The 22,486-nt window shown below is 39.4% G+C and overlaps 1 protein-coding gene across 2 annotated transcripts in view; it reads right to left on the bottom strand.

Annotated features, from left to right (window-relative positions):
* Positions 1-22,271, bottom strand: part of LOC307251967 (adhesion G protein-coupled receptor E5-like) — a 44,028-nt gene extending 21,757 nt beyond the window's left edge. The window contains exons 1-5 of one of the 2 annotated variants that reach the window (XM_080029450.1): positions 21,974-22,271; positions 5,391-5,471; positions 4,795-4,938; positions 4,580-4,705; positions 26-169 (exon numbers count right to left, since the gene is read on the bottom strand). In XM_080029450.1, coding sequence (XP_079885576.1) covers positions 26-169; positions 4,580-4,705; positions 4,795-4,938; positions 5,391-5,471; positions 21,974-22,004 — 526 coding nt within the window. In that variant the 5' untranslated portion in view covers positions 22,005-22,271. The remainder of the gene's footprint in view (positions 1-25; positions 170-4,579; positions 4,706-4,794; positions 4,939-5,390; positions 5,472-21,973) is intronic. The other variant, XM_080029451.1, reaches the window with a different exon arrangement.
* Between the last annotated feature and the right edge of the window lie 215 nt (positions 22,272-22,486).

Genomic DNA, 22,486 nt, shown 5'->3' with positions numbered 1-22,486 from the left:
CGGCAACGGAGAGGAATACACTCACCTGAGCATGGGGTCCTTCGGTTTCCATAATTAGTGAATCCGTCCGAACAATAGCACCAGTAACTCCCATTAAGGTTTTGACACACCCCGTTCTTTCCGCAGAGGTCCTCGTCTTTCATTTGAGCTGCAAGGCATTCATTTACATCTGTGTCAGGAAAGGGAACATAGGCATAATCATTAACAGTTTTCATTCTGAAACAAATCTAAACACAGACGGTATTAGTCTAGCTAGCCATCTTTGCAAGGTAACCAGGAGCACGGACTTTCGTTGTTGGATAAAAAGGATCTAAGAGACAGTTCTGAACTTTTACGCCAACCTGAGTTTTGAGGAGATGTCTTGCCAAAAGTATTTAAATGTCACATATTATGCTAAATGCACTTTTTAAATGTGTTCTAACATATCCATGGGTCCACGGTGTGCCTAGAGACTGCCAAAATATTTTAAAAAATAACAATCTCTCCTTTTCTCACTCTCCCCCTTTCTGAAACCCCCACCCCTCCCCCCAATATACTCCAGTCAGAATTCTCCTGGTTTCTGACCTCACAAACTGGAAAGCCAGAAGCTTCCACTGTGCAGCCCACACCCCTATTTCTTATTGGTCCACGGCCCTGACAGACAGAGGGCGAGGCGTATCTGGCATCGCTTCCGGACAGGGGGCGGGGGGAGCTCAAAGATTGTATATTTACGAGGGGAGCTGCAGCTCTTTTTAAAAAATAGGCCATTGTGAGATTAGCTGAACATCAGCATAGTACACTAAATTATCTGAAAGTTTTTTTCAGCAAACAATTAAAGAAAAACGTATTAGGGACCACTAAGACCATATAATATGGTGTATAATAGAACCGAAAAGTGTATAATATGGGAGCTTTAAAAAGCTGCGATTTGAAGTAGCTAGGTGGCAGGCAATGGCTCTGTGGTTAAAGCACAGGGAGTTGTAATAATTACATCATGATGAAACACAATGTATAATATTTTGTTCAGATCAGCTCACGCCACAGAGAGTTTTTTTTATTATTATTGATTATTATATATCTATCTGATTATCTAATGGAGGGAGGTTTCAGAGTGTAATGGCAACACTTATGGGCTGGCTGTCATCCTTCACACCTCCACACATGTGTTCAGTCGGGTCAGAAGCAGCCCCCCAGCATTTCTCAATTTAACACAAACAATCCAAAAATCACCAACAGGTGGTCAGACTGTGTCGGTGAAAGTTGACCCGTTGATTTGATGATTCTGTTAAGAATATTGTTTAGTGGAGTCACGTGGGTACGTCGAGCAAGATGGCGGCGCAGTGAAAGAGCTCCGCTAGCCCACCAATATATTTACTTAAATATCATATATCATAGTCCACTCATTTTTGTAAAACAGCTTCCAAAGTAACCCAGAGTTCACCTGAACCCCAATGGCTACTTCGAAATATTTTAAAGATCAGGCGGCGGGCCGCATGTCGACGAGGAATAGTCCGTCTCCGCATGACGATATGGAAACTGCTAGCTTAACACAACAGAGGGAGAGCGACCAAACTACACCGAACATGGATAATCTTTATGCCGAGATTGTCAAAATGAGCACCATGCTGCAGGGGATTGCTGGAGATATTTTAACCATCAAGCACACAACCTCTGAGCTGAAGAACACGGTTAACGGGATACAGGAGAAGCTGGATGAAGCAGAGGGACGTATCCACCAGCTGGAGGACACAGCCGATAATGAGCAACCGAGAGCACAATGAGAAAAGGATGGACGCTATGTGGAACCGTATGCAGGTGCTTGAAAATCACAGTAAGAGACATAATGTGCGACTGGTGGGGCTTAAAGAAACCTACGGGACAAACGGCACTATGGAGAGTTGTGTAAAGAGAGTTCTGGGCGAGGGACTCGGGATTGAAGTTGACGGTGAATTTGAAATCGAAAGAGCGCATCGCTCGCTCGCTCCCGTGCCCAATGACGGACAGCCGCCCAGACCAGCGCTGATCAGATTCCTGCGACAGTCGGCGAGGGATAAAGTAGTGAGAGCGGCCAGAGAAAAGCGTGGGATCGAATGGGAAGGCATGCGACTGTCCGTGTTTCCTCACATGACACAGGAGCTTGCCGAGAAAAGAAAAACGTTCACAACCGTGAAGAGATCGCTGCTACGGCTCAACGTGAGATACACGCTGGCGCATCCAGCGTCCCTGAGATTCACTTGGAAGGGGAAGAACCGGAGTTTCACAATCGCCAAGGAGGCAGAGCAGTTCATAAAGGCGAACTGCAATACAGATGCGTGAGCTGAAACGCTATGTCTAATAACACTCGTGTTGAAGGATAAGGAAGACTGTCTTGGATAATACAAAGAAAAGATAGGTTGATTTAAAAGTGGACAATGTGGACAAAGAGGTGGGTGAGTGAGCTTGATATTGTACTGCCTGAGCAACAAAGCCAGAGAGTGAGTCTCTACTGGTTAGGTGTACATACCCCACGGACCAAAAGGTTAGGTTTCTTTCTTTTTCTTTTTTTCTTTTCTGTTTTGTCTTTTATAGCTGGAGAAAAGCCAGAGGCCCCAGGTGTTAGGTGGGCCCCTCCTAAGTTAAGGGTTTTTTCTCTATATGTTTATGTTCTTAGAAGCGTTAAGGTTAACATTGTTACACATAATATGTTGATTAAGCTGCGCTTGGTGATAACAGATAAAAGTACAAATGAGTCAAATGAGACATAGCAACTGCAAGAAGCACGGGGGACATAATTATTACTTGCCTACAATGAGTTTCAATTTTCTATTATTCATACTTAAATATGACTACGTTCAATGCATTAGCTGGAATATAAATGGCTGTGGGAATCCCGTTAAGAGAGGGAAGGTATTGAATTATCTGAAGCATAATAAGACAGACATTGCTTTCCTTCAGGAAACACACTTTAAAGGAGAAGAAGCACTGAAACTAAAACGGAGCTGGGTTGGACAGATTTTTCATAGCTCCATCTCCAGCAAGCAGAATGGAGTAATTATATTGATAAACAAAAATTTAAGTTTTATTTTATGCCTTAGATTAAAATTGGAAAGACATCAGTATTTTGGAAGAAGTGGCATAGTAGTGGTATATGTAACATTGCTGATCTATTTGAAGATGATGTGTTTATATCATACTCAGACTTAGTGAGAAAATATAAGCTAAAGGGAAAAGACCATTTCTGGAAGTATCTTCAAATCAGGAGCTGTATTACCTCCAAGATTCAGTACAGAGATGGGAACCACATTATGGACACTTGGTAGGATGGCCTAGGGGGTGGTAGGATGGCCTAGAGGAAAAGGTGGCCGACCAGTAACCATGAGGTCGCTGGTTCAATCCCCGGCACCGGACAGGAGGGTGTTAGTTGTAAAACTAGCAGAGGCTGGTATTGCGTCTACGGTGCCCACCATCTCTACCATTGTGTCCTTGAGCAAGACACTTAACCCCAAACTGCTCCAGGGGCGCTGTACTGCGGCTGACCCTGCGCTCTGACCCCCTCCGAAGTGTGGTAACTTGAGAGGGGAGATGCGAAAAGACGAATTTCAATGTGCCTCGTGTACAACTGACAAATAAAGATAACTTAACTTAACTTAACTTCAAACTACCTGAGGAGTGCAAACGAGCTTCTTTATTTTACAGGAAAACCAACCAATTGCTTAGCTTTGACTGTCATAACCTAAAAGCAATACGGGAGAAAGATTTAGGATGTTTAATGGAGGACAATACATGGTTGAAAATTATAGCTGACAATGGAAAGTACATAAGGGAAGCCAAAGGGAAATTTACCCAATATAAAATGATACACAGATACTATTTTACACCACTAAGACTATATAGAATGGGAGTAATGAATAACAACTTATGTTGGAAATGTCAGAAAGAAGCAGGCACTTTATTACACTGTATTTGGCAATGCCCATGTATTCAGCCCTTTTGGAGATTTGTTTTGGAGTACTTAGGAAAATGGGCCGGAAGAAAACTACCAGTATCTCCTAGACTTTGCCTGTTAGGTGACAGAAGTCAACTACATAACATGTCAAGTAAAGAGTTTTCTGTCATCATGGTTGGCATTACAGTGGCTGCCAGGACAATTCTTAAACACTGGAAAACAGTTACAACTCCAGGATTTAAAGAATGGGCTTACGCCATGATAAAAACAGCCTCATATGAACATATGCTTAATAAGCTGAATACTATAAACAAGGATAAAGCACCAGCATGGGAGAGTTTCTGGACATATATCACACTGACCGATAAACCTGTAACGTGAACAAAGTTGATGGAATGTAATGATGCTCTTGAATGTTGTATGGATAACCATTCTAGTCACACCAATATGAATGTGCCCCTAGTGCTGCTTTTGTTATCTCTTGATTTTAACAAATGTCTCTGTATGTGTAACTTTGTACCGTCATGCACCAAAGCGAAAATTCAATAAAAAAACTTGAATTACAAAAAAAAAAGAAGAATATTGTTTAGTGGGGGTGCCTGTAACTCAGTGGGTAGGGCGTCGTCGTATATATTGTTTAGTGATATCAGCTATCAGACTTCAGACACCACTCACCTTTGCAACCTTTACTGCTGTCATTGATGTACCCAGATTTGCAGGTGCATGTGTAGCTCCCCATCAGGTTGGTACAATAGGCAGCGTGACCACAGATGTTGTCTTGTTTGGTGCACTCGTTGTAATCTGAAAGGAGAACAAGTGAAGGTGGGTTAGACTGGCTGGTGCAAGAGAGAGAGAGGGAATGGTCACAAATACAAAACACACACACTCACCTTGGCACTGTCCATTTGTGAAGTTAGTAGGCCCTCTAAAGTTTCTGAACCCAGACTGGCACTGACAGTAGAAGCTGCCGTGGGTGTTGAAGCACTTTGAGTAATTCCCACAGCGAAGTAGGTGTTGTACGCACTCATCAATGTCTGCGGATTGGGATACAATCACATAAAGCAAAGAGAATACAGTATTAGTGATCGATATCTCACAGATCAACAAATAATACAACATGTTTGTACTGTGACAGTGTCTTTCTGTAAAATAAATACTAAACTTCAAGTCTGATTTTCAGCAGTCTTTCTCGTTAGCTCTTTCTATTCCAGCTCCTCTGTCTGTCATTTAGAATTTGCTCTGAATTGAGACCTTTACTAATGTTATTCTCATTGTTATCCACTCTGGTCAAATGCCTAAAATGGAAGAATGCAGTTGAATTTCTTCAAAAAATGCCAAACTCCACTAAGAGGTATTGCATAATGGGAATACCAATTCCCTCAGAGAGCTCTTGTCTTCAGTAGAAGCCATAATAAAGCCTTGGTGGACAGAAACTAGATAGGAGAGCGAAGGTTACAGTTAAGGGTTATGGCAGGCAGGTTATTACCAACACAATGACCGTCTTTTAATTCAATCCCCAGTTGATTACACTCTTCAGAGAAACATTTCCCCAGCATAGACAGTAACCCTGTAGGGAGAGAGAGAGAGAGAGAGAGAGAAGCCACTTAGTTTCAATTGACAGTTGAAGCTAAATCTAACCATAACATGGAAGAAAAGATAAAACAGAGCTTTAAGCTTTATTTAGCCAGTCAGGCCCTAGTTGGAATCTTCCAAGCATAACGTTTTCCCAGAAAAGGCATTGGAACAGCCCAAGTTGCCTTGAAGTTGGCTCAAAGAGCCACATGTCCAAAAAACTTCCCTAGACTGAAGGGTTGAGAATGACATGCAGTTTTACTGCTGAGTCATGACACTAATTTAATTCCATTAATGAGGCTTTGACGTTACATGTCATAGGACATCTCCGGTGTTCCTCTTTTTCTAAAAACAAATAAAAACCAGTGTTAAAAAATGAAGTCTGCTTGGATTCACGGAAATGCTGACCCATAGTAATGAAAGACTAAAAGTAAACTCCTATGAATAAATAATGAGGGATCAACAGCACAGAGTGAGTTCCCTGTCAAAATAAAGGTCAATAATAAAAATGGGCTATGTTATTAGGAGTGCTTTGACTGTGAGTTTATATGGACTTTTCATTAACTAGGATAGCAGCATGGCGATAGAGAAGACATTTCATAATTGTCAGTCGGTCCAACACTTGTTGGATATGTCAGTTGATCGAAACACCTTGTCCAGACAGAATTTACATATATACATTTATACAGACATTCATGCTCCCATTCATGAAGTTCCCATCTAACTTCAGCAGTAGATCATATGTTCCAGGGCTGTACAGTGCGACAGTTCTTTCGCATTTGCTACTGAAATTGATCACGTGCGATGATGAATACAAGTCCACTCGCACTAGTGCTAATGAGGAGAGGCTGTCTTTGAAACACAGAGGAGCGCTGCACAACACTGCTTAGAGGGCTCTACATTAACACTGCGGGTAAATGAGTCTTAGGCAAGTAAGTTATTGAGTCCACCCTCCACTTTGGCTGGTGAAAGATGTGTGCTCGGGATCTGTGCTCGTGCGGCCTAGCGTCTAATGGCGCTTTTCCACCGCACATGTAGCTCGACTCGACTCAACTCGACTCGACTCAACTTGGTTTGGTAGCAGCACGGGTCGTTTTCCACCGCAAATAGTACCTGCTGAACGTGGGCGGGGTCGTCGTAAGGGGCTGAAAGCCGACTCCGGAGCAAAGTAGCAAAGCAGAAATTACGAGCAGTTGTTGCACTATTAACTGAACCAACCGCCAAAAACACGGATGAAAAATGTTTAAGAAATACCCCCCTTGTATCTGTTTGCTAAAATAAGTAGAAGAATATTGCTACGGGCCATTAAAAGGGATGGTTGTTGTCCCGATGTGTGACTCTGCCACACAGTCAGCTGTAGGGATGCGTCACGTACATCCCTATGCACGTAAACACGGGCATGATAAAGTTGACTGTTTGGTGCTTGTTTCAGGATACGTGTTTTCAAATGCAAGCCGTGTCTCAGCCTGAATGTTTTATTGAGGTAATCAGTTCAGTCCGAGGCTTGTAATGTAATCGCTCGCTATCATGTCTGTCCCAGCTGGCTACTATTTAGCCTAGCTGCTAGCTGCCCTACATGTCTCCTCTCGTATGTAAGTAACTTCCCCAACAACCAACACTGGGTGAGCTTAGCGAATATATGGAAAATAAATTCGGATCTGTGATGCAAATCAAATGAAAGAGAGCCAGAGAAGGCTGCACGCGGCGTAAATACACTCAAAAGTCCCGTAGAGTTGGGGAGAATAAACAACAGAATGAAGCCGGTAGTCTCTGGCCACTGATTGGCCAGACAATAGTCTCTGGCCAATCAGTGGCCGGCCGTCTGCCGACGTCACCTTTTAGCATCGGCTCAGCTCGCTTGGAACCTAGAGCGAGGCGATACCAAAAAAGCAGCCGCTACGTGGTACCAGGTACCATGAAATTGCGGTGGAAAAGCCAAAAATGCGAGTCGAGTCGAGCTGATACCATGCGGTGGAAAAGCGCCATAATAAACTTTACCAACGGTAATAACCGGAAGGACATGACTCTCTGCTCTCTTTACATTACCGCAGTTAAGTTAGCGCGTGTGCAAACAGAACATTTCCTGTGCGCCTTCACATTAAAAGCCTGTTGCTAGCCAAACGTGAGTTGACTTTTATTTTGAAGCCGGTAAGAACAGGAAGTTAGCGCTTTACAGCACTGTAGTGCTCTAGCTTGAAAATCAACTGCTTCAGCTGCAGAGAGCAGTCAGCAGTAGTCTATTTAAACAAAGTTTGAAATAATTTATTTCAAACTTTGTGTAAATTACACAATAAGCCACTGAAAAACTACTCCCAACATATTCACAACAACCTATTTAATTTATCCCAAATTGTACCAATATGTATACTTATTTATTTAATAGGCTATGGGCCGGTTTCACAGACAAGGCTTAAACCTAGTCCGAGACTAAAATGCCTGTCTGAGCTGGATTAATTCAAAGCTACTTGCACAGACTCAGTTTAAAATAGTCCTAGATTAAAGATATTCTGGATTAAACAAAACCAATTGCAAGACGGACGACTAGAGCTACTCTAGGTCTAAAATTGATCTTAAATTAATCCTCCAAAGAGGCAGGTTTAACTTCAGTTTAGTGGTGTTTGTGAGAGAGCATGGACTATTTGGAATATCTAAATGAAGACCAACTCCCACTGCAGAGGCCAGCCAGAAGAGTACTTGTGGATAGGTCTAATCCAAAACATTTATTTGATGAATTTACATTTCGAGACCACTTTCAATATGGAAAATGCACTGAAAATAACAATTTAGTTTATTAGATGGATGCATTTAAATTGAAGATGTATTCTGCGTAATAAAATATTCTGTTTTCAAATGTGGTTGTTATGATTTAAAATACTGACACACATGAATAACAAAATGACAAAACACAACATGACCACCTTTTATTTCTACTTATATCTTCACTGTGATTAGTAATCACAATTGTCTCAGTACTGTATCTTGTTTGAATCATAGCTCGCTCTTCCAACTTGATTTCCAATTCCACCTGTAGAATACTTCATACTTCCTTCAGGTATTGCATTTTCTGTTCATGGAATTATCAGGCTAATTCTCATACAACGTCATCTTTTTTGTCCTTTGTTGAAAGGTTGTGGCACGATCTTCTTAAAGCGAGATTTGGGTTTTTCCACAGAGTCTATCAGTGCAGATATCATTAAATATGATGTCAAAATTATAAATGAGAAAGATGTGAAATACCGATAATAATGAAGATAACCTGAAGTTGGTGTATTGTTCTTAGTAACATTTTCATTAGTATTGAATTTGTTGCAAATTTCGGCCCAACTATTTATTTGCTCAGTCCCAGCAGTATGGCTTTTAGATTCAATAACCGGATGGTTTCAAACTATTTTTTAAGAGATTTTTTTCAAATTCATTAATGTTTATTGACAGGATTTTTTAGCCCCTGCCATTGTTTTTTCTCACAAGCAATGGTGTTTCTGCTCCACTCCAGGTTTTTATGATCACCATTGGACCAGCAGCATTTGCTCATGGGCAGGTGTTAACAATCAGGCTTACTTACCTTACTCCAGGGGCCTATCCGAAAAGTAGGTTGCGTTCCGAATCGCATACTTTCTACTATATAGTATGTAGAAAAAAGATTTAGGATGTCCCGATTCTTGTGGCCAGATTTAGGATGGTTAGAATACCCGGATGGTCTACTTCATGCGGCCAAGATTGTTAGTGTTGAAAAGTGCATCCTATTTGGGCGATTCTGACCCACAATCCAGTGCGCACGTGAAGTGACGTAACATCGACGAAGCCTATAGGTCATGGACCTATAAAGAAATGGACAGCGGACTGAAAACCGTTGGAACGTTGAAGCCATTAATTCCTATGAAAGCTGCTCATTGGCGCAGGGCGACCATACAGGAAGTATTCCTGGCTTCGGCTTCCGCGTTACACGGTGCCAACACGCCCCTAAAGCGTGACGCGCAGTGTACGTTTCACTGACGTTCTTGGATGAAGAAAGCAGTGTAACCGAGTGTAACCCATGCCTCCTCCTCCCGCGAAAACAAACTGAAAGACGTTGAAAGCCGTTGGGCTAATAAAACGCTTGAGGTGGCGTTTTTAAATGAGAAAACTTCAGTTTTATTAGTACATGGTCTAAAGATAAGTATGAGCCTATGATTGATATCCAGAAACAATTTGCGGAGACACAATCTTGTTCGCCGCTTGTATTGTGTGGACGGGGAAATCTGCCTCTGGGCTCCATGGAAAATAAGCTCCCATTCACAGCATGCAGTACCAATGGGTTGGCCACTAGTCCATGCTGGCTGCTCGGAGAAGGCAGCATCCTGGGGGCCTGCTATAGGTCCATGTTATGAAAACAAACGGGGATGCGACGGATATAAAAGCAAGAGGCAAGATCAAGGCGCAATGTTATGATGAAATAAGAGAGAAAAGTATGTCCCAATAGTATGTCTACTGCATCCTAACTAGATTCTTTTTATCGTCGGATGTAGTATGTAGAATAGAAAAAAGAAAGAGTATGCGATTCGGAACGCAACCGTATTTTTTGCATAGGAAATTTCCTTTCCTATCGAGATGAACCGGAAGTACTCGGCGGATAGGTGATCCGAATTCTCCAAATGCTTAGGAAAGGAGCCTCGATTCATCCTTTAACCCTCCTTTAGCATAGGTTACTCCTGACCAACCTATGCTAAAGGAAAGGAGATAGTGGTATCACATAATCCTTTACGGCGGCAAGATTTAAAGCAACAGGCCACCGCCGGAGTTTACCGACTCTACACGAATACGAACGAGAGGTAAAACAGAAGAGAGGAGAGGAGAAGAGAGGAAGATTTAACTCGGCTAAAACAAAATACCCCCCCCCCCCACACACACACACACACACACAGGCTAAAGATAATAAAGAACAAATAAAAGACCAACATCATAATAGTTATTTTCGTAGCACATAATTTACACCATAAGAAAAGAAAATACCAACTTCACATTTAATGAAGACTACTGGGGGCAGTTCATTTCAACATCAACACAAGTCAACACAACACCTCAGAAGAGGACACAGAACAGTTTCTCTTAAATATAAAGGTACCTAAGCTGCAACCACAGGATGCAGCTGACCTGGAGTCCCCCATAACAGAAGCTGAAATAAGGAAGGCAATTTCATCAATGAAAAATGGGAAGTCGCCTGGTTTTGACGGACTACCAATAGAATATTATAAAGTTTACATAGATATTCTTGCACCAGTATTACAAAGGGTATACTCCGAAATGTTCAACAAGGGTTTGGTAGCTCCTACTTTTAATGAAGCTGTTATTACACTGATCCCTAAAGCAGGAAAAGATGTAGCAGACCTATCTAACTTTAGACCCATTAGTCTGCTTAATCTTGACTGTAAAATCCTGACCAAAATCCTAGCCACACGCTTGCAATGTGTATTACCTAGTATTATTCATCCCAATCAAGTTGGTTTCATGAAAAATAGAACCTCAACTGACAATATAAGGCTTTTGTTACATTTAATGTGGTCGAGTCAATCTCAAAACACCCCAGTTACTGCCATCTCCCTTGATGCGGAGAAAGCCTTTGATAGGGTGGAATGGCAATTTTTGTTCCACACCCTATCCCATTTTGGCTTCGACTCTAATTTTATTAAATGGGTAAAAATGTTGTATAAAGAACCGAAGGCAGCAGTGATGACCAACGGAACGGTATCCCCCTTTTTTAATCTGACCCGAGGTACACGCCAGGGATGCTCATTAAGCCCATTATTGTTTATCATTTTCCTAGAGGTATTAGCAGTGTCCATTAGGGCACACACTGGAATAAAAGGTGTTAAGGGAGGAGATAAAGAACACAAACTATTACTTTATGCCGATGATATCTTAGCAGTGGTGTCTGACCCCCTAACATCCTTATCATATTTGATGGACACAATCCAATCCTTTTCAAAATGTTCAGGTTATTCTATAAACTGGACTAAATCGGAAGCGATGCCCCTATCCAAGTCCTGCTTTCCATTTATGGTAGAGAAGTACAACTTCAGATGGGTACATAACGGGATGAAATACCTTGGCATTAAATTGTCTCAGGATATAGGGGAAATAGTAACGTTGAACTTTAACCCTTTACTCCAAAAGATCAAAACTAACTTTCAAAAGTGGGAGAAGATCAGACTCACATTATGGGGAAAAGTCAGTATAATAAAAATGGTGGTAGCCCCGCAGTTTAATTATGTTACTATGATGCTCCCAATTATAATACCATCTACTATATTTAGACAACTAGATGATATAGTAAAACACTTCCTATGGGAAGGGAAAAGGCCACGAATTAAACTGAGAAAATTATGTTTGCATAAAGAAAATGGAGGGCTGGGTCTTCCTGACATGAGATTGTATTATTTATCTTTTGAAATGGCTAAAATTGCAAGATATTGGCATGTTACAGAAAATAATGCAGCTTGGATGGATATTGAAAGGGAGATATGCTCACCCTTCAATCCTATAGAGGTTATATCTCAAAAAAGGTCTAATATCACAAACCCCGTACTTTTACATTCAAAGGATGTGTGGATTAAAGTCCATAAAATCTTTAAAGTTAAACATACTGTACAAAAATATTCATCATTATGGCATAACCCTGATGTCCGCATTGGAAAAACATCTGTGTACTGGAAACAGTGGCACTCCAGAGGTGTATGTACTATTAGCGATTTATTTGAGGACGGAGTGCTGTTATCATACAATGAACTTTTAGAGCGATTTAACCTGGTGGGAAAGGATCATTTTTGGAAATACTTGCAGATACGGAGCTGTATTAGTTCCAAGCCATACAGTGTGGTTGATAATAATGTCATGAACTATATGAAACTACCACCAGAAAAATGTAAAGCCTCCCAATTTTACAAGACTGCTAATGCTTCTATGTGTAATGATTCAAATATTATGAGATCGATTTGGCAGAGAGATATAGGTGGAGAAATTAAGTGTGACAACTGGGCAAATATTTTGTCTGATTGTGGTAAATATGTGAGAGAGGCGAGGGGAAAGCTCACACAATACAAGATTTTACATAGATACTAGTATACGCCTTCTAAACTCCATAGAATGAAACTATTGAATGATAACCTATGCTGGAAATGTAAAACTGAAATTGGTACTTTTCTCCATTGTATCTGGGAGTGTGCTATGGTCAGGCCTCTCTGGACTAAGATTATTTTCATTTTAAGCAATTGGTTTGGTTCAGAAATTCCTTTAAGCCCAGAGCTCTGTCTACTAGGGGACAAATCTCAAATACCTAACGTATCGAAGTGTGACTTTTCTGTAATTATTGTAGGTATAGTAACGGCTTGCCGTGTTATTTTAAGACACTGGAAGATACCAAAGGCCCCACAAGTTGAAGAATGGGCCAATGCAATGACTGAAACTGTATCTTATGAATGCATGTTGAACCGATTAAGTGACAATTGGGGGGAGGGGGTATCCTCTTGGGAAGGGTTTTGGGACCACATAAAGGTGGATAGTGACCCAAATTAATACAGCCATAACTGCAAAGGCAGCTAACATCACCGGTCCCATGGTAACAAATGTATTTAGTTTTTTTTTTTGTCATTGGCCTGTTTTTGCTTGTGGGGTCTGACCATGGCACATTGATGGGAGAAGAAAGGAGAATAAATATTGGCTCTTATCTCCACATGGGGGAAGTATCTATCAAAATCTTTCTTATTATTTTACTTTTTTCTTTCTCATTTATTATTATTATTATTATTATTATTATTATTATTATTATTATTATTATTATTATTATTATTATTATTATTATTATTATTATTATTATTATTATTATTATTATTATTATTTTTTTAATGTCACCATGAAAACAATAATATGGAAGCCATGAAACATGAAATATGACTTTGTATTATGAATTTGTATCAGATGTCCCTGTATCGATGTGACCACCTGTGAACATTTAATAAATATGTGAATTACAAAAAAAAAAAAGAACCAAAACATCAACACAAGTGTAGCCTCTTTTTATTCCACATGTGAATTGGGATATATGGGAGTGATTCTCACTCTGTTGGCGACAACCTGATTAAAATCAATATGAAAAGAACGCATGGATCAAACGAGTGCTTGTTGTGGTCAATTTTCGGAGACTCACGTCAGCAATACTCGCCGTCGCGCAATGACGTCGGTTAGGAAAAGTGGAGTCGAATTCATTTGAAACAGCGCTGTCCTTTCCTATGTTCGATAGGAAGCACCTTTCATCTCTCCTTGACCCCGATGACGTTTAGGGGTTAAGGCATAGGAAAGGAGGCTTATAGGTTAGGAGATTGGACTTTTCGGATAGGCCCCAGGACTTCATAGTCTCAGACTAACTAAGCCAAATTTAAGCCATATCCATGAAAGTGATTTAAACGTCCCAGTTCAACTAGTCCACATTAAGGCCTACTCCTGGCTTAATCTAGGCCCTGTCTGTGAAACCGGCCCTATGTTTAATGTTTTAAAGTTTGGTTTTAATTAACAGAAGGACATTTTCTAAAAAAATATATTATTATTAATATAATAATTATATGTATATACAAAGAATATATAGATATATATATATGTTATTTTTATATTTTTATGGGGAGAAATAATTCTGAATCAGCAAAAAATTGCAATTGGCAGGTTAGATTCTTTTGTCGAAATTACAATCAGTGCACCCCTATTCATTCTTCTATAATTATTACTGCACACACTAGGATATAATATTAATTGAGAATCTCAAATGAGACCAGGATGACATGCTCAAAGGTAATTAGAGCGAAATGTAAGGGTTAAGGTTATGCAAGTTTTCGATCAGACTTTGTGTGCTACCAAATTTATTTTTGTGCTACTGAATTTTTTTGATTGCTAGCACCAGTGCTACCACCTAAAAAAACAAGCGTACAGCCCTGTGTTCTTACTTCACATTCATGGTTCCCAGAGGCCAGATCCTAATAACTTTCTGAGTGAAATGTCTTGACGCTTTTAAATGGTTTGCTATGAACTTTGACACAAACAGTCTTGCTGCCCTCGGAATAAATTGTAACAACTCTGCCGATACCTTAACTTTTTATTTAGTGCTCATCGACAGCTTTAATTTCATTGTGTTCAATAGTTGTCTTTATGGTCAAAATCCATCAAAACGAAGCCCTCCCATCATTGGGGACAGCTGTACCTTGTTTTATAGAGCTAACAAGCAAATGTGAGCAGGCAAATCTGCAAAACCATAGGTGGACAATGTGGAATATAACACCTACTTACATAATTTAATTTTTTTATAGCTTTTAGCTAGAAACACCACCCGGGACCAATGCACGGTACACAGAGAAAGCAGAACTCTTGGCATGTTTGATAGGCTCCATGGCTCACTAGGAATCCATCCTAACTACTGTGAATAAGAGCTGGCTACCTCTTCAGTGGACTATTTTCATTAGCTTGTTGGTATTTTAACTACAATTTCAACAATTTTCAGGTCCATATTTTACAAAAGTGCAGCTTCTTGTCTACTTAAATCTACGCTTAACACAAATAAGAGAGAGCTGAGCCCTTGTTGTCTGTTCATTAAACACATTTGTTTGCTGTGTTTTGCTTGTAGTTTGCTGTCTGCCACCTTTTTTTATTTTTCTTCTTCCTGCTAAACTCCATCAATGACTCCACCCCCTGTCTGTCACAGTACCTATCCTACACACTATCTCAGACACGTGTCAGTCACATTGTTTGACTCATGACTCACTGGAATACGGCAGAAAAAGAGCAACCCCTTCCCATGGTGTAAGTTAAAAAAAACATATATCCCCATACCCCTCTCCCTGTGTTTCCCTCCTTCCATTACAATGAGCCCTCTGTTGTTCTCTGATGAAGCCAGAGCTCCCACAACAACACCACTCTAGGAAGACCAGGCAGAGTTTGACAGTGAGTGTGTGACCGAGTCTAACTGTATGACTAAATAACTGCGGACAGAAACACAAAGTCAGAAAAACATACAAAGGGGGACTCTGTGCTAATTTCGCAGCTGACTTTCATTCACCATAACGATCGCTAGTGAATGGGGATAGTTGTCCGTCACAATAAAATGTCCTCTCTGTATGTTGTCCGTCTCACATTCAGCCCACACATAAGCTGTGTGATTCATTGTTTTGTCTTTCTGTCCCTCGTCCTGTTGCATTTGATATGGGGCCTGACAGAAAGCAGAACTTATCAGCATAGTCAGCAAGCATCACCCTCACTGACTTGTTTCCTTTTTGAAACTATTTCTGTGTATGTTCTTTAAAGGCATATGTGAGGCAACAGTGTGCATGTGAAAGCGACATCCGTTTCCTATAACCCAGTGGCTTCAATTTAGTTACAGTTTTTTTCGATCTCTAAAGCACAGTGGGCACAACTGAAACCACATGTGCAAAACTCTTAACACAGTGTGCATCACTAAAACCCATCTGTGCAATTCAGTTAATTTTGCCTCCAAAAGTCACTCACAGCAACAAAACTCTTCATACATGTCTCAAAACAAGCTCACTGGTGCAAAACACTGGCAACATGTTACAATGAAAAACACACATTGACACACACAAAACACAGACCTACAAAACACTAACAACAAGCAGCAAAACATAAAAGATTAACTTTTGATATTTAAAATCTTTGAAGTATAAATTATCTGAGTGATTTCAAATAAAACACTTTCATTAGAAAATACATATTTTCATTTGACCGTACCATATTGTTTAGGTAAAACAAGAGTAAATGAAAACAGAGCAATTTGATTCAGTATCTCATGGCCTGAGTGAGTCCAACCTGACTTGCTACACAGTAGCTCCATAACTAGGACATTTGGACTAGACAACAGGCAACATTTTTCCACTTGCTAGTCAGAGGATGGCATTGCATGTAATGTGGATAAGGCAATGTGCTTTTTGAAGCTTTTCTATTTTTATTTTCATGTGTCTAGATGAACTTTACAGTAGGCTAGTATATACATATTTCAAAAAGTCTGTAAAATATTTTTACGAAGTTCTAAAGACATCTGTGTTTTGCATAAAGCACATCCACGTGCTGTTGCTGCTTTGAAAGAGTAATTCAAATGGTGCTTGTGTGTATCATCTTGATGCTAAAACTGTTTTCAAAAGGTATTGTTAGGTTTGGTTTCAAGAGCTTCCTTTTTCCAGGGCTGTAATACATACGAAAAACAAAATGTAATAGAGTCTAATCTCTCATACATAGGAGGTGAGTACTGTAAGGTCCTCCCTATCTTCAGCATTGAGCCTCACATTTTACAGTGATAAACATCGTATCTTTTGTGTATTTTCTTTTTCTCTGTAGGAGGTATGTTTAGGGCAGCAAACCATGAGATTCAGTGGAATGCCACATTATCCCTGACAACTACAAAAACAGGAGAGTTTCCTGCCCTTCGATTTCTATCCTGGCTGTAAAAAAAATAATTATAATATTTTAGCTAAATGTGCACATTTACCAAAACTCAAGAGCTCTTCTCCCATTCATAGACAACAACCTGCAAAACACTGTGTATTTCTGGCAAAATGTTCAATTGCTAAAGCACTGTTTTCGAAACGCTTTGGAACTCATTCAAAACAAAATATTGAATTCTACATTTACCTTATTTAAATTGTGGAAGAATATTACCAATAATATGACTAATATGTAAAATAAGTATTATTGAATTTCAGCTAAAAGCACAAAACCTGAAAATAAAATAGTGCAATTATTTATTTTACGTAATTGTTCCGCCAGGATAGAAATCGAAGGGCAAGAAACTTTCCTGTTTTTGTAGTTGTCAGGGATAATGTGGCGTTCCACTGAATCTCAGACTGGTTTGCTGCCCTAAACATACCTCCATACAGAGAAAAAGAAAATACACGTAAGATACGATGTTTATAACTGTAAAATGTGAGGCTCAATCCTGAAGATAGGACCGCTCTGTATGAGAGATTATACTCTTATTACACACATGCACCATTTGAATTATTCTTTCAAAGCAGCAAACAGCACGTGGTTATGTTTTATGCAAAACACAGATGTTAGAACTTTGTAAGGTTTATGAATTTAAAAATATCATACAGACTTCTTGAAATATGTATATACTAGCCTACTGTAAAGTTCATCTACACATGAAAAAATTAGAAAAGCTTCAAAAAGCACATTGCCTTATCCACATCACATGCAATGCCATCCTCTGACTAGCAAGTGGAAAAATATTGCCTGTTGTCCAGTCCAAATGTCCTAGTTATGGAGCTACTGTGTAGTGTGGTAGCCACAGTAGCAAGTCAGGTTGGACTCACTCATTGTTAGGTTGTTTTACCTAAACAATATGGTACGATCAAATGAAAATATGTTACTCTTACAGTATTTTCTAATGAAAGTGTTTTATTTGAAATCACTCAGATCATTTATACTTCAAAGATTTTAAATATCAAAAGTTAATCTTTTATGTTTTGCTGCTTGTTGTTAGTGTTTTGTAGGTCTGTGTGTTGTGTGTGTCGATGTGTGTTTTTCATTGTAACATGTTGCCAGTGTTTTGCACCAGTGAGCTTGTTTTGATGTATGAAGAGTTTTGTTGCTGTGAGTGACTTTTGGAGGCAAAATTAACTGAATTGCACAGATGGGTTTTAGTGATGCACACTGTGTTAAGAGTTTTGCACATGTGGTTTCAGTTGTGCCCACTGTGCTTTAGAGATCGAAAAAAACTGTAACGCTTATCTCAAAAATCTAAACGCATTTTATCAATCCAAGCTCTTCTATACTTCCATAAAAAAAATTATTGGACTCCGTAATGTTTAGAAGTCAGATATCATGGAAAAGCTCCTATGATGAAAAACAATAATGTGCCTGATATTGATATTATTCATTGAACTTGAATATGGCATTTCTTGAGTAAGCGCTGAACTATTTTAGATTTTTATGCTTTAGGTCATAACTCATTTCAAACTGAAGTCAAGATTATGCAGTATTATAAACTTGCACCAAACCTACATGATTATTATTTGATTATTTATGTTTGGACATGTTATTAGGCTACAGTACATTATACAGTTGTTATTGCTATCAATTTACAAACCTCTTTTTTCCACATCCCGCAGAAATGACCCATTCTAATAACTTACTGTCCTTTTGCTCTCTATTAGACTCTTTAGAATTTACATTTTCCATAACATTCACAACCTAGTCACTAACCTTGTCAGTGTGTGTGGTTTGTTTACCATATACCAGAGCTGTATTGCTGACCACAGCTACTTGTGGCTGGAAACCAGGTTGATTATAGTTTTCTTTCGATTGCTAAAGCACAGTGGGCACAACTAAAACCACATGTGCAAAACTCTTAACACAGTGTGCACCACAAAAGTCCATGGGTTCCAAACTGTGTTTCATTTCTCATTCATTTCACACAAAATGCATTCAGTAACCACATTTACCAAAACTCAAGAGCTCTTCTACCATTCATAGACAACAACCTGCAAAACACTGTGTATTTCTGGCAAAATGTTCAATTGCTAAGGCACTGTTTTCAAAACTCTTAGGATCACATTCAAAACAAAATATTTGATTCTACATTTACCTTATTGAAATTGTGGAAGAATATTACCAAGAATATGACTACAGTTTTTACCTAATGCTTAAACACTAATAGTGGTTGCTAGGCCCAAAGCATCACAACCTCTAACTTTGGTGACCATGCCCTAAACACAAGCACCAACCCTATAAACACAATAAGTGCTTTGCACTGTGTTTGAAATTCTCCAACACACTTCTTGCAAAACAGTACACACTGTTTTTCACATAAGACACATTGTTAAAAAATGAAATCTCCTGCAATCATTGGAAAAACACATCTATTTAAAATACAAAACACAACTACAATTGGAAAAGCACACAGACACACACACATGAAAAATAAAAAATATAGCTAATATAATGCCAATCAGTGTGAGCCTTAGCATTACAAATAGACCTCAGGTGAGCTCAGCTGCTTTGTGAGACAGTAAGAGTCAGGGGAAGAGGACAAGAGAGAGTGGCAGGAGGACGATGACAAAGGAGACAACAGACGGAGACAGGGTCACTATAGTGGACCATGTTATAGATCATGGCCTAACAATATAGGAGGCTGGTCTGAGATTCCAGCCCAACAACACAATAGCTCCATAATTACTGTAGGACATTTAGACTGGATATCAGGAATATTTTTGCTGTTGCTTCTCAAAGGATGACATTGCATGAGATGTCGATGAGGCGATGTAGCCAGACACAAACGGGAGGCGGTATCCAAAGGATTCATAATCCACTCGCCCCATTCCTTACAACACTTTTTTATTTTTTATTTTACTGTAATTGTTTCAGAGTTCATAGTGACACACTGAATTGCTTGTTGAACTGCGATCCTACCTATTTGTTGTGTTTTTTTCTTTTGTTGGCCAAAACCATGAAATTGCAATATAAACTTTTTTTCAGAAGCTTTTCTATATTTTTTTTTATGTGTCTAATTGAAAATATAGTGGATTAATCTTTCCCAAAAATTCTGCAAGAGGTTGGATACGGCATGCAAGGCGATATTTCCCACATTGCTTGGCAGGGGAGGACATTGCCTGTGACGTGGATGAGGTGATGTGGCCAGATGCCAACAGGAGACAGGATCCATGCATAGCCTAAATGTCTTCCAATCATTCCCCTACAACATTATGTTTTGTAGAACATTCTAGTTGTACCATTTCTTGTGTGTCTTTGTGTTTTTTTTTACTTTTGCAAAAACCTGATGTAAGAGCCAATATGCCAATAATTGGTTTGGAATAAATATTTAGTTTAAAATGGTTAAAAACTGCTAACAATAATTATTGTTAGCAGTTTTTTATTCATTATTCATAATGTGTAACAACTGTTAAAATGCATAATTTATTATGTAATGTTAAATAAGTTATTTTCTATGTTTTTGGATTTTTACGTGATGACATCACTGTGTAGTTATAACGGTAACGGCTGTAACGTAATTCAGTTTGGAGTTTGACTTTGATGGAAGCTACACAGTTTTTTGACCGTGCGTAAGACGATCCATTTTACCATGTGAAGACATGGATTTTATTTTGAAGACTTTCAAGTAAACATTTCAAAACGAAGGAACATTGTCTCGTCTTTTCGCTCGCGTTGCAAATACTGTGAGTTGACTCCAACAAGTGGTACACAGGAGGAAGAATGAGACGGAGTGCCACCACACCTGAAATGGCAAAATAAAATAAAAATTCTGAAGCGATTACATTTTGTTTTCATGTGTCTAGATCAACTGTAGTGGATCAATCTTTCACAACAAAAATCTGTATGAGACTTTTAAAGTAAAAAACCATCCAAAGTACTGAAAACAGCTGTGTTTTGCGTAAAGCACATCTGTGTGTTGTTGCTGCTAGGAAAGAGTAATTCAAAAGTGCATGTGTGTATTGTTTTGATGCTAAAAACTGTTTTGAAATGGGATTGTTAGGTTTTGTTTCAAGAGTTTCATTTTGCCGTATAAGTTAGAAGTTTATCTCCATGTGCTTTGTCCTATTCGGCCTGTGTGTTAAGTTTTGACACAGTGGGCCAAAGTCTGCAACATGTGTGTAAGCATTCGGCAAAAACTGTAATGCAACCTCTTGTGTTTTGGGACTTGATTGGGATGAAGACTTATGTCCTTCTTAGTATGCAGGTGAGTTGATGATACCATAGTCAACATAAGGTTTAATGTGTAGCAAAGCTGGGACAAAAAAAAAAACACTAGCCAATATATTTCATATTGGCTTTGGTGGTGATGCTCTGGATTTTCCCTGACATAGATGTACAAACCGCAACTGTCAACATAGGTAAAGGTTTTGTTCAAATATGTTATGTTGATGTTTCCTGTGTTGAGTCATGGTGTGTGCCATCCGACGTAGTTTTGGGGTTTACAGTATTTAACTCTGACAGCCTGAAGAGCTGCTTGCTACCTGGCACTCTGATGGTTTATCAACAGCCGCAAACACAGCTGGTGGCCGGCAAAGTGGCCTACCGTCTGACAGGGTTTACATAACTGATTTTTGCCCATGTGAGCAAGAATAAAAAATTGTATAAAAATATTTCCCCTATTCACAAATTATGACCCCTGGTCATAGCTGCCATATAAGTATTTGAGATCACTAAAAAGGGATAGATTATAAAGCCTAATGTGAAGAAATGAAAGTAATACATTTTAGGGAGTTTTACAAAAGTGTTTAAAAAACATTTCTGAACTTCCCATTTTTGTGTCATTTTTTTGCCTTTTCTCAACCTTCACACACACACACACACACACACACACACACACACACACACACACACACACACACACACACACACACACACACACACACACACACACACACACACACACACACACACACACACACACAAACACACACACACACACTCACAAATACACAAACACTGTGCTCTAATTGATAGACTTACCAAGAATGAGCAGCTCCTTTCCAGACCCCATGTCAAAAGTGAACCAATATTCCCTCACGGCCGATGATCTAATAAGAACTCTAAACTCTAAATTAGTTTTGAATCTGGTTCTAAAAGTTCAGATCCTGTCACAATGATCAATGGTCGCTCTAGTCCATAAAATCCCCAAAAGTACAAGAGTGAAAAAAACGGAGAAACAAAAGTAAAGAGTAGAAAAAAATAGGTCCTTTCTGTCCAGGAAAATAATGATATGTGTGTGTGTGGCTTGTAAAATAGCGGTGAACCTTCACCAGCTTCCTCTCTCAGATTCAGACTCTCAATCTCAGCACGCCTCTCTCTCCCCCTCTCTCTCCCCCCTTCATTCACCACCCACTCCCTCTCTCTCTCTCTCTCTCTCTCTCTCTCTCTCTCTCTCCTCTCCCTCCCTTTCAGTTATCGGCCTGGGCTTGTCTCTCTATCGTCACCATTTCTTGCTCTTTTCTTTCACTCCCTAGCCCCTATCTTTGCATTTGT

The sequence above is a fragment of the Ammodytes marinus genome (genome assembly GCF_949987685.1).
Source record: "Ammodytes marinus genome assembly, chromosome: 6".
Classification (NCBI taxonomy): Eukaryota; Metazoa; Chordata; class Actinopteri; order Uranoscopiformes; family Ammodytidae; genus Ammodytes; species Ammodytes marinus.
Note: the sequence above shows the minus strand (reverse complement) of the source record. Positions and strands in the feature narration are given on the sequence as shown.